The sequence below is a fragment of the Acanthochromis polyacanthus genome, chromosome 7, assembly GCF_021347895.1.
Source record: "Acanthochromis polyacanthus isolate Apoly-LR-REF ecotype Palm Island chromosome 7, KAUST_Apoly_ChrSc, whole genome shotgun sequence".
Taxonomy (NCBI): Eukaryota; Metazoa; Chordata; class Actinopteri; family Pomacentridae; genus Acanthochromis; species Acanthochromis polyacanthus.
Window position 1 is genome coordinate 621,621 of NC_067119.1, and position 13,039 is coordinate 634,659.

The 13,039-nt window shown below is 45.9% G+C and overlaps 1 protein-coding gene across 4 annotated transcripts; it reads left to right on the top strand.

Annotated features, from left to right (window-relative positions):
- The first annotated feature begins 119 nt into the window (after window positions 1–119).
- Window positions 120–10,954, top strand: card9 (caspase recruitment domain family, member 9). Of its 4 annotated transcripts, none has more exons than XM_051950881.1 (15): window positions 120–1,297; window positions 1,972–2,446; window positions 2,570–2,698; window positions 2,767–2,836; window positions 3,118–3,255; window positions 4,782–4,900; window positions 4,989–5,195; window positions 5,288–5,371; window positions 7,688–7,984; window positions 8,264–8,389; window positions 8,517–8,705; window positions 8,825–8,882; window positions 8,985–9,112; window positions 10,222–10,277; window positions 10,363–10,954. In XM_051950881.1, the coding sequence occupies exons 3-15, from the start codon at window positions 2,585–2,587 to the stop codon at window positions 10,448–10,450; spliced, it is 1,674 nt and encodes a 557-aa protein (XP_051806841.1). In that variant the 5' UTR covers window positions 120–1,297; window positions 1,972–2,446; window positions 2,570–2,584; the 3' UTR covers window positions 10,451–10,954. The 4 variants fall into 4 exon arrangements, with proteins under 4 accessions (XP_051806841.1, XP_051806842.1, XP_051806843.1 ...); XM_051950882.1 differs by having other exon boundaries at window positions 2,573–2,698; XM_051950883.1 differs by having other exon boundaries at window positions 1,972–2,698; window positions 10,225–10,277.
- Window positions 10,955–13,039: the final 2,085 nt, after the last annotated feature.

Here is a 13,039-nt window from a genome sequence, read left to right on the forward strand (position 1 = left end):
GTTTGGGACACGGATGTTTATGGGACATTGTGGAGACACTGAGGGGACATTGTGGAGACACTGAGGGGACATTGTGGAGACACTACAATTCTACAGTTTCATTGATGAGACGCTTTTATCCAAAGACGTCCATCTGAGAGTAGATCCACCACATGAAGGATCTAGTCAGGAGAAAACCACCTTGAGAAGAACAAACAGGTTCAAGCATCTACAGAAAGTGCAGGAGGTAGATGGATGTTTTATTTATTTATTTTTTTGCAGTCTATCACGTTAAAGGTGTTCGGTAAGGAGCTGGTTTTTAGTTCTCCTTGAAGACTGATGGGGACTCTGCAGATCAGAGTTTGGGACTACAGCTAATGAAAAAATGAGCTGAACTGACATAGAGACAAGCTGAGGTAGGAGAAACTCATTGTTTTTCCAGTGGAAACGAAATCCAAAGTGCAGAAATGACCTGCTAGAGGTGGTCATGTGACATATTTGTTTTATCAGCTGCCTGAGAATGAGCGAGAAGGTGCAGGAGTTTCTTTTCTAAGGAGAATCTGAGATGCATAATAGAAGTTTCTGGTTATCAGATGATCAGAAATGAAAAAGAATTAAACAGATTTCTGTCAAAGTAATGGGGAACCACAGAGGAGAAGAGTCCAGCTGGAGATAGACTGAGAACGTCAGACCCTTCTGCCCTCCAAGATCCTCTGAAGGATCTCCCTGAGAGGTAGGACTTGAACCAGTGGAGGTCTGGTCCTGAGATGTTAGACCAGGGAGGAGGATTTGGTGGTTAACGGATCTGAAGACTGTCCAGCAGCTCCAGCACAACTTGGTGGTTCTGGTACCGATGGGGGTCCAGTCTGGATGAGGGACCCTGTTTAGAACCAGACTAGCTTGGAAAATCCAAACTGAATCTCCATGTAATCTCCTATCTCCATGTTAGGAGATACAGGAGAGTCAGTTTGGCATTGGGCGAATTGAATCGCGTTTCCCTCCTGGTACAGTTTGGTACGACCAATCATAGCACGGGAGGCGGGAGTTAATGCTGCGTCATCTTCAGCACCTGGATTACCCATAAAGATGATGCGGAGGAGGAGGAGGAGGGGGGCCACCGCCATAAAACAAGAAGGAGAGAGACAGAGAGAGAGGAGGGGGGCCAAAGCGAATCTTTTTGTGGTCTCTTGGCGTTTTGGATGGCGTTAGTCGTTGCCTCTTTTCACTTGATGTTTCCGACGATGAGGAGGCAGTGGATGGCTCGTTACTTTCGGCTTCTTGCCATTATTTGTACAGAGGAAAATCCCGTTCCAAACGTGTGAGTACATTTAAGCAACTTTTACACATACGCACCGACTTGGTTTGGCTCCGATTTAAAGTTATTCCTAACACCACTAATCATTCTAAGGAGTCTTTTGTTGCGTAGCCTTTTCAAAAATAAATGTTGTACTTGAGAGTACCCCATGTATTCGCAGATTTTTGTGACAAAAACGGCAGTAATCATTCACCGCAACGCTTTCTCGGCTGCATGCCGTTGTTGTTTGGACTACATGGACTTCAAGGTCGATTTGTTTGTGCGTCACATCCGTGTTACGCTGATTGGTTCTTTCTCGTTCAAGCTGCATTCGTTAGCCCCTCCTTTTTGAAATCGTCTCCTGTCATCACAATGCCAGACTGCCTTTATTTGTATTTATATTAATACATAAATAAAGTCAGTCTGGATTTTCCAGGCAAGAACCAGACTGGTTCTGGTCTTACAGGTTGTTTTTATGCAGAGACTTGGTTGAAGACAGTTTGCGCAAGCATTTTAGACAGGAAGGCTAGGAAAGAAACTGGCCTGTAGTCCTGGACCTGGTCTGGGTCTAGTGTAGGTCACACTGAGGACATTGTGGGGACACTCTTGTTTGTGGACACTGTGGAGTCTTGGTAGAATTGTCTGTTTCTTTCTGTTAAAGCTGCTTTAACAATATTTCACTCCGTGTTTCTTTCCAGGAATGTGGGCGGCGGTGCTGTGACATCACTGCGTGTCGGTCAGCTGATGCTTCCTGTCGGTTGCCCATCATTCCTCCATGAACTTCCCTAATCCTTCATCACTTCCTCTTTCTGCCAGTTCCTGTCCAAACTGAAGACACTCTGACAGGAAGCTTCACTTAGAGGTTTATTTGTGATGTATTAACAAGTACAGTCAGTATTTAAACTCTGGCTGTAAGCAGCAACAGTATCAGCATATTATTATTGGTAGTACTAGAAGTCTCATTAATCAAAGTATATTGAGAGTCTTCATGCAGTTTTTTAGCTTCATCTAAGAGTTTCACCTCGGTGTGTAAATATGGAGGTGTGATATGATTGGTGGATTCAGAAGAGCTCAGACCAATCAGCTCAGAGTGGGCGGAGCCTGACGGGAAAACGAGAAGAACTACAACATGACTTCTTTATAAAACAGAACAACTGAAAGAGACGGCAGCAGGTAGTACTGACTGTAGTAGAATATAGTACTGACTGTAGTAGACCATAGTAGACCATAGTACTGACTGTAGTCCTGTTTGTAGTACTGATATTACAGACCATAATACTGACTGTAGTCCTGTAGTAGGGTAGTACTGCGATGGAGGCGGTGTGTGAGGACGACCTGTGCTGGCTGCAGCTGGAGGACTTCAGGATGTTGCTCATTAAGACCATCGATCCGTCCAGGATCACTCCTTACCTGCGCCAGTGTCAGGTACTGGTCGACCAATCAGCTCCTCACAGGGAGCCTGCTGGGTTTTCATTGGTTGTTTTTGTGGTCAGGTGATCAGCGCCGAGGACGAGGAGCAGCTTTTCAACGACCCCGCCCTCGTCGTGAGGAGGAGGAAAGTCGGTATGTTCTCGGTTCCACCAGACCCCGATCCAGCTGTGGAACGATCGCACAGAGTCAGGAACCAAGAACTGAGAGTCGGTTCTGGTTGCTGAAGCTAATTTATGCATTTCTGAGCGTTCCACCTGTTGGGTCTGAAGTGCTACTGAAGCTAAATCAGAGTCTGGGTCCAGTTCTATGTTTGTTCCTCCTGTTCTAGTAGTCAGCAGACATTCTGGTCGCTGATGTTCTGGACCGTTAGACCTCTGAACTGTTCCTCTACCTGTCTACCTGTCTGTCTCTAGGAGCTCTGTTGGACACCCTCCAGAGGACAGGGGTCAAAGGTTACACGGCGTTCCTGGAGAGTCTGGAGCTGGATTACCCCGACCTGTACCAACGGATCACCGGGAAGGAACCCAACAAGACCTTCAGCATCCTCATTGGTCTGTCCACCTGTCCGTCTGTCCACCTGTCTGTCCACCTGTCTGTCCACCTGTCTGTCCACCTGTCCGTCTGTCCACCTGTCTGTCCACCTGTCTGTCCACCTGTCTGTTTGTCCACCTGTCTGTCTGTCCACCTGTCTGTCCACCTGTCTGTCCACCTGTCTGTCTGTTCACCTGTCTGTCTGTCCACCTGTCTGTTTGTCCACCTGTCTGTTTGTCCACCTGTCTGTCTGTCCACCTGTCTGTCCACCTGTCTGTTTGTCCACCTGTCTGTTTGTCCACCTGTCTGTCTGTCCACCTGTCTGTCTGTCCACCTGTCTGTCCACCTGTCTGTCTGTCCACCTGTCTGTCTGTTCACCTGTCTGTCTGTCCACCTGTCTATCCACCTGTCTGTTTGTCCACCTGTCTGTCTGTCAACCTGTCTGTCTGTCCACCTGTCTGTCTGTCCACCTGTCTGTCTGTCCACCTGTCTGTTTGTCCACCTGTCTGTCTACCTGTCTGTCTGTCAACCTGTCTGTCTGTCCACCTGTCTGTCTGTCCACCTGTCTGTTTGTCCGCCTGTCTGTCCACCTGTCTGTCCACCTGTCTGTCTGTCTACCTGTCTGTCCACCTGTCTGTTTGTCCGTCTGTCTGTCCACCTGTCTGTCTGTCCACCTGTCTGTTTGTCCACCTGTCTGTCTACCTGTCTGTCTGTCAACCTGTCTGTCTGTCCACCTGTCTGTTTGTCCGCCTGTCTGTCCACCTGTCTGTCCACCTGTCTGTCCACCTGTCTGTTTGTCCGCCTGTCTGTCTGTCCACCTGTCTGTCCACCTGTCTGTTTGTCCGCCTGTCTGTCCACCTGTCTGTCCACCTGTCTGTTTGTCCACCTGTCTGTCCACCTGTCTGTTTGTCCACCTGTCTGTCTGTCCACCTGTCTGTCCACCTGTCTGTTTGTCCGCCTGTCTGTCTGTCCACCTGTCTGTCCACCTGTCTGTTTTTCCGCCTGTCTGTTTGTCCGCCTGTCTGTCTGTCCACCTGTCTGTCCACCTGTCTGTCTACCTGTCTGTCTGTCCACCTGTCTGTTTGTCCACCTGTCTGTCCACCTGTCTGTTTGTCCACCTGTCTGTCCACCTGTCTGTCTGTCCACCTGTCTGTTTGTCCGCCTGTCTGTCTGTCCACCTGTCTGTCCACCTGTCTGTTTGTCCGCCTGTCTGTCTGTCCACCTGTCTGTCCACCTGTCTGTTTGTCCGCCTGTCTGTCCACCTGTCTGTTTGTCCGCCTGTCTGTCTGTCCACCTGTCTATCCACCTGTCTGTCTGTCCACCTGTCTCTCACAGGTTATGGATTGATTATAGATTATAGATAGATTGATGATTATAGGTTATTGATTATATGTTATTGATAGGTTTTTGATTATAGATTGATAGATTATTGATTTTTGAATTATTGATTATAGATTATTGATTATAGATTATTGATAGATTATTGATTATTGAATTATTGATTATAGATTATTGATAGATTATTGATTATTGATGGGTGTTTCAGACACAGCAGGAGAATCTGGTCTGACTCAGTTCCTGATGTCGGAGCTGAGCCGCCTCCAGAGGGCGCTGCAGGCTGAGAGACGGCGTCGCCAGCAAGCGTGTTCTGTCGCCAAGGAACAGGTGTGCATAGCAACCAGGTTACTAAGAAACAAGGATGCTCACTAGTCACAGACCGGCCTGTCTAATCGGCATGTCTCCCTGTTTCCAGGAGGCGTGGTCTCGCCAGCAGCAGCTGAGGGACCGCGAGCTGAGGAAACTGACTGAGCGCGTGCAGAAGATCCGGGAGGAGCGGGAGCGGCTGAGCGAGGAGGTGAAGCAGCTGAGAGACCACAACTACACTCTGATGGCTGACATCAACAGCCTCAACCAGGAGAGGAGCAACGCCCTGCTGGCCAATAGGGACCTGCAGATAGAGGTCAGCTGACTCCTCACCTCCTGCTGACTTCCTGTGACTTCCTAGTGAACTCCTGCTGACCTCCTGCTAACCTCACACCTCTGTGTTTACAGGTGGAGCGTCTGAAGCACACGGTGCTGCGAGCAGAGAACCAGACTCGACTGCTGCGACGACGAACGCTGCGACCGCTGCAGGAGGTGGAGAACCTGAACTAAGTCTGACAGCCTCACATGGTCAGACCGTTCTGTAGCGCCGACAGTTCTGTTTAGAACGGTCTGATTACATTATTCTGTTTAGAACAGTCTGACTACATTATTCTGTTTAGAACAGTCTGACTACATTATTCTGTTTAGAACAGTCTGACTACATTATTCTGTTTAGAACGGTCTGACTACATTATTCTGTTTAGAACAGTCTGATTACATTATTCTGTTTAGAACAGTCTGACTACATTATTCTGTTTAGAACGGTCTGACTACATTATTCTGTTTAGAACGGTCTGACTACATTATTCTGTTTAGAACAGTCTGACTACATTATTCTGTTTAGAACAGTCTGACTACATTATTCTGTTTAGAACGGTCTGACTACATTATTCTGTTTAGAACAGTCTGACTACATTATTCTGTTTAGAACAGTCTGATTACATTATTCTGTTTAGAACGGTCTGACTACATTATTCTGTTTAGAACGGTCTGACTACATTATTCTGTTTAGAACAGTCTGATTACATTATTCTGTTTAGAACGGTCTGACTACATTATTCTGTTTAGAACGGTCTGACTACATTATTCTGTTTAGAACAGTCTGATTACATTATTCTGTTTAGAACAGTCTGACTACATTATTCTGTTTAGAACGGTCTGATTACATTATTCTGTTTAGAACAGTCTGATTACATTATTCTGTTTAGAACGGTCTGACTACATTATTCTGTTTAGAACGGTCTGACTACATTATTCTGTTTAGAACAGTCTGATTACATTATTCTGTTTAGAACGGTCTGACTACATTATTCTGTTTAGAACAGTCTGACTACATTATTCTGTTTAGAACGGTCTGACTACATTATTCTGTTTAGAACAGTCTGACTACATTATTCTGTTTAGAACAGTCTGACTACATTATTCTGTTTAGAACAGTCTGACTACATTATTCTGTTTAGAACAGTCTGACTACATTATTCTGTTTAGAACGGTCTGACTACATTATTCTGTTTAGAACAGTCTGACTACATTATTCTGTTTAGAACGGTCTGACTACATTATTCTGTTTAGAACAGTCTGACTACATTATTCTGTTTAGAACAGTCTGATTACATTATTCTGTTTAGAACAGTCTGACTACATTATTCTGTTTAGAACAGTCTGACTACATTATTCTGTTTAGAACGGTCTGACTACATTATTCTGTTTAGAACGGTCTGATTACATTATTCTGTTTAGAACAGTCTGACTACATTATTCTGTTTAGAACGGTCTGACTACATTATTCTGTTTAGAACAGTCTGACTACATTATTCTGTTTAGAACGGTCTGACTACATTATTCTGTTTAGAACGGTCTGACTACATTATTCTGTTTAGAACGGTCTGACTACATTATTCTGTTTAGAACGGTCTGATTACATTATTCTGTTTAGAACGGTCTGATTACATTATTCTGTTTAGAACAGTCTGACTACATTATTCTGTTTAGAACGGTCTGACTACATTATTCTGTTTAGAACGGTCTGATTACATTATTCTGTTTAGAACGGTCTGATTACATTATTCTGTTTAGAACGGTCTGACTACATTATTCTGTTTAGAACAGTCTGACTACATTATTCTGTTTAGAACGGTCTGACTACATTATTCTGTTTAGAACAGTCTGACTACATTATTCTGTTTAGAACGGTCTGATTACATTATTCTGTTTAGAACAGTCTGACTACATTATTCTGTTTAGAACGGTCTGATTACATTATTCTGTTTAGAACAGTCTGACTACATTATTCTGTTTAGAACGGTCTGACTACATTATTCTGTTTAGAACAGTCTGACTACATTATTCTGTTTAGAACGGTCTGATTACATTATTCTGTTTAGAACGGTCTCCTGCACTGTTTCATAGCTTTACTATTGGAGAAGAGCTGCTGTGATTGGTTGTTGTGGGCGGAGCTAAGCAGTGACGGAGAACCAGACTGATAAAAATCTCTGCTTTACTGCATTTAAAGGGTTAAATCCTCTTCAGAACTTCCACTCTTTCGTGTGCTGGAAGCTGTTTTTTGGTTTAGTTTTTTTTTTGCTATATGACACAACAGCCGCCAAACGACGACACTAGAAGTTGTTCTTCACGTGACACAAACTCACATACATGAAGCCTGCTGTTCTAGATGAAGCCATCTCCTCCTGATCTCCTTTTCTGTTTTTGTTCTTTTGTTGAAATGTTTACAAAAGTTTGAACCTGCAAAGAAACACAGTGTAGCATGTGACTGCAACACAGAATAACACGCTAACATGTGTGTTTCAGAGCAGGAGTCTGGCTCTGCCCACAGGAACCTTCTTCCATCCCAGCAGACTGGAGGAACCAAAGGAGGAGAAACAGGAGAAGGAGGAACTGAAGGAGGAGAAACGGGAGGAGGAGGAACTGAAGGAGGAGAAACGGGAGAAGGAGGAACTGAAGGAGGAGAAGAAGGAGGAACTGAAGGAGGAGAAGAAGGAGGAGATACAGCAGCAGGAAGGTCCAGGTCTTCCCCACATGAACCTCCTCACCACAGTCTTCAGACTGAGGAGAGAACTCCACCGAGCAGAGGAGCAGAGAGCTAGGGTGAGGAACATAGAACCAGAGTGTTAACAGCAGTTAGGTTCCATGTTTCCCAGTGGTTCTGTGGGTTCTGATCAAGGACATGTATGTTTCTAGTCTGTGTGAGTCAGATGGAGGTTCCTTCCTTCCATAGACGACGTGTTGCAGGAACAGTGTTCAGAGGAGCAGCCAGTTAAAGTACATCAGGGGTTCTGACCCGAATCCTTCCAGGGTTTTACTTCCAGATATGTTCCATGGTTCTGGGCTGTCGGTGAGTCTCTGTCCGGTTCTGTTTGTTCTCAGAGTGTGCAGGTGAAGGAGGAGCTGGAGCTACGCTGCGCTCAGCTGAAAGGAGACGCCAAGATTTACCGTCAGCAAAACAAACAAACCCTCCGCCAGCTGGAGGAGGTGATCAGGGAGAGGGACAAGGTGAGGAGGAGGAGCATGTGGGGAGTGCTGCTCTCTGATTGGTGTTTCGGGCGCTGACGTCACGGGCGGAGCAGCAAGAGATGGGTGATGATGTCAGTGAGTGTGAGCTCTCTGATTGGTGTTTCAGGCGCTGACATCACGGGCGGAGCAGCAGGAGGAGGCGCGGCTGCTCCTGCAGGAGAAGGATCAGTACAGGGAGCAGGTCAGGCAGCTCACCGAGCAATCCGATAGGCTGGAGCTGCTCCTGCTGAAGACACAGGGGGAGGAGCTACAACTGAGGACACGCCTCCGCAGAATCACCTGCAACTCTCACCAGGTAAGGTGGAGGAGGAGGAGCAGATAAAGAGGAGCAGATAAAGAGATGAAAAGCATCTGCTAAATGAAACTGTAGAATTGTAGAAGTGATGATGTAATCATGTCGGCTTTCTCCCACAGTGTGAGAGGAGTGTGAGCAGTGAGGAGGAGGAGGAGCCAACAGAGAGTGCTGCTAAGGGTCAGTCATGGGAAGTGATGTCATGAAATCATGTGACGTGTGGAGTGGTATCATGTGATCATGTCAGATCATGTGAAGCGGGTGTGTGTTTCCTGTCATCAGGCAGCAGTGAGGAGGTTCGCAGCGGGACTTCGGGGGAAAATGAGGAGGCAGCAGCTCATCAGCAGCAGCTCAGTTCTTCTGTAGGAGAACCAGAGTCTGAACATAAAGCTAGCAATGCTGCATCATGGGTAATATACTGTATACATATATACTACATGCACACATACTATACATATAATACTATACACATACAGTACCAGGCAAAACTTCGTTATCTTCAGAACTGTTTCCATCCTAGATTCTCACTGAAGGCATCAAACTATGAATGAACATCTGGAATTATGGATGAAACAAAGTGTGAAATAAGTCAAAAGATTTTTAATATTTTAGATTTTCTGATTCCTGCTTTGAACACTCTGGTTATTCTCTGGATGAGCTTCATGAGGTAGAACCTGAAATGATTCTCCAACAGTCTTGAAGGAGTTCCAGAGATGTTAAGCATTTGTTGGTCCTTCTACCTTCACTCTGTGGTCCATCTCATCCCAAACATCTGGATTGGGTTTAGGTCAGGTGACTGTGGAGGCCAGGTCATCTCCATCATGTCCTTCTTGGTCAGATAGTCCTTCTACAGCCTGGAGGTGTGTTTGGGCTCATTGTCCTGTTGGAGAAGAAATGATGGTCCAACTAAACCAAACCTGATGGGATGTCATGTGGCTTCAGGATGCTGTGGTAGCCATGCTGGTTCAGGTTCCTTCAGTTTGGAATAAATCCCCAACAAAGACCATCACACCTCCTCCTCCATGCTTCACGGTGGAACCATGAATGTAGAGACCATCCCTTCACCTTCTCTGGTCTCACAAAGACACGGCAGGTGGAACCAAAGATCTCACATTAGGACTCATCAGACCAAAGCCCAGATCTGGTTCCTGGATAGTTCCTAGATGGTTCCTTGAGGATACATTCAAAGTTCTTGCAGTTTTCTGGACAGACTGACCTTCAGTCGGTTCTGTCGGTTCTCTCAGCTGATTGGTTCTTCCATAATATGGACTCTAACAGTTGTCCAATAGGAGTGTCAGCTGTGGACCAACCTGACTTCTGATGGACCAACCCCATTAAGAAGGAAGAACTTCCACTAATGAACCTTGGTAAGGAACACCTGTGAAGTGGAACCATTTCAGGTTCTACCTCATGAAGCTCATCCAGAGAATAACAAGAATCTAAAATATTAAACATCTACTGTTCTGTAGTTGTTTCCATGACAACTCTCTGTCTGTCTCTCTGTCTGTCTGTCTGTCAGCAGGAGGAGCAGACAGACGGCTGTCTCAGAGGTCGTCAGAACTTCTTTTACCGCAGGTGAGCACTAACTTCTTTAAACTTTATTTAAACTGTTCTGACATCACCGCATCCATCTGAGCTTCTCTTGTTTCCATGACAACAGGAAGCGAGCCCTGAGGTCAAAGTTCACCAGCACAGAATTCAGAGCTGGTAACCTTGACGACAGCAGTGACATCACGGACTCTGACTGATGGAGCAAAAACAGTGTGTACTTTTACTGTAACAGAGTACTTCTACTCTGCAGTGTGTACTTTTACTGTAACAGAGTACTTCTACTCTGCAGTGTGTACTTTCACTGTAACAGAGTACTTCTACTCTGCAGTGTGTACTTTCACTGTAACAGAGTACTTCTACTCTGCAGTGTGTATTTTCACTGTAACAGAGTACTTCTACTCTGCAGTGTGTACTTTTACTGTAACAGAGTACTTCTACTCTGCAGTGTGTACTTTCACTGTAACAGAGTACTTCTACTCTGCAGTGTGTATTTTCACTGTAACAGAGTACTTCTACTCTGCAGTGTGTACTTTTACTGTAACAGAGTACTTCTACTCTGCAGTGTGTATTTTCACTGTAACAGAGTACTTCTACTCTGCAGTGTGTATTTTCACTGTAACAGAGTACTTCTACTCTGCAGAATGAGTCCTTTTCTGTGACTTGTTGAGAGTCTTTGAATAAAACGTGACCCTGAAGTTAAACTCGTCTCTGTTCTCTTTAAAACCCTGCATGGACGATATGACACTTCATACCATAACAACACTGTGCGGCTGGCTCAGAACATCCAGCCATGTTCTAAATTCAGAATATGTGCTGTTACCAGGGTGTCGGTACCGTGTACCCGGCTTCAACAAAGTCCGATTAAGAAACTCCTTTGTCCATCAGTCCATCCTTAAATAGTTAAAACTGGAGTTCAATCTACAAAACCAAACTACAGTGGACAGCGGTCTTAAATGTTAATGTTCTATGTTAAATGTCTGTCAAGCATTATTGTGTCTGTGGGTGGCGGAGCTGCCGAACATGTAAAACAAACTTTAGGTCTCTGACCTGATAATAAGGTATCTATCTATCTATCTATCTATCTATCTATCTATCTATCTATCTATGGTTTCTGCTGTTAAACTCTGGAACTGTTTTACTCTAAACTCCTGTTTTTCTGGACATTTTAAATCCTTTCGCTTCTTTAGAATCTCAGTTTTGCTGATTTGTGGCTGAATAACGTCTGTGAGTCCAGAATGAATTCAGCGGACCGTGAACGCGCCGCAGCGCCCGTTGAGCTCGTTGTCATGGAAACGGAAACAAACGGTCAGAACGGCTGAGCGGAGTCGGTAAAGACAGGTGAGTTTACCGGACAGAGCCACCGTGAAAGATGAACAGAACCGAGAAAAACACTTTCTGAGGCCGCTGGGCAGCGTCTGCTCCCCACAGCAACTCACTGCTCCAGCAGGGGAACGGAGCCGAACCCGACCCTCCAGCAGGGGAACGGAGCCGAACCCGACCCTCCAGCAGGGGAACGGAGCCGAACCCGACCCTCCAGCCGACTCTGAGGAACGGCGGCATGTGTGAAAGCAGAGCGGTTCCGAGCGGAGAGGTTTACCGGCAGCTGTTTGACGCTCAGGTGAGTTCCGGAGCTCCAGAGACTGCAGCAGGTTTGTGGTATCAGGTTCTGTGTCTGTCTGGTGAAGCAGGTAACTCTGTTTCAGGTGCAGCTGTCCAGGTGTCTGTTAGCTGGACGCAAGGACACGAGGACAGACTGTCTGTCTGCTGAGGACAGTAACACCAGCAGGTAGACACACACCTGTCTGTCCTCATCATGTCCATCATTATATTCACATCATTACAGCATCTACCTGTCTGTCTGTCCACCTGTCTGTCTTTCAGGTTGTGCTCTTCATCCAGCAGGACGCAGCAGGTGGATCCTGATGATGTCATTGATGATGTCAGCAGACTTCCTGACTGTCTGGGTTTGTATCATCAGTTTCTGTGACATCATCATTTGTTTACATTGTAGCTCCTCCCCATGATGACGTCATGTAGGTCACTAAAGAGCAAGCTCGGATTGGTTGCAGTCCGTCATGTGTCAACCAATCAGCTGTAACCCCTCCCCCTTCTGTCAGTGGTCGATCATCGGAGCTCTGACATCATCCAACATCTGACAGAGAAAAGCAGGAAGAAGCATCAGGAAGCTCTGAAGCAGCTGGACGCGAACCTGAAGCAGCTGTCACAGGTACGCACACCTGAAGCAGCTGTCACAGATGACACGTTTGTAGACATACAGTGTGATAGCATTCGGTCCACAGGTTGATCTCAGGTGTCTGTTCTTCTCTCAGGTGTGTGAGACTCAGGTGAAGACAATCAGTCAGCAGCTGCTGTCCTCTCTGCAGGACGCTGACCACAGACTGGACACTCTGAAGGTCAGAATGGATCAGATGGAACACCTGGAACATGTCAGTGTACAGGTAGGGAACACCCGGAAGGTCATGTGAAACGATGAGAAGCTTCCAGCAGCTGAACTGAGCTTCAGCCTCAGGTGTTTCCAGGAAGACGTTCTATGATCTGTATCTCTATGTGTCCAGGAGGTGGACGTTCTATGATCTGTATCTCTATGTGTCCAGGAGGTGGACGTTCTATAATCTGTATCTCTATGTGTCCAGGAGGTGGACGTTCTATAATCTGTATCTCTATGTGTCCAGGAGGTGGACGTTCTATGATCTGTATCTCTATGTGTCCAGGAGGTGGACGTTCTATAATCTGTATCTCTATGTGTCCAGGAGGTGGACGTTCTA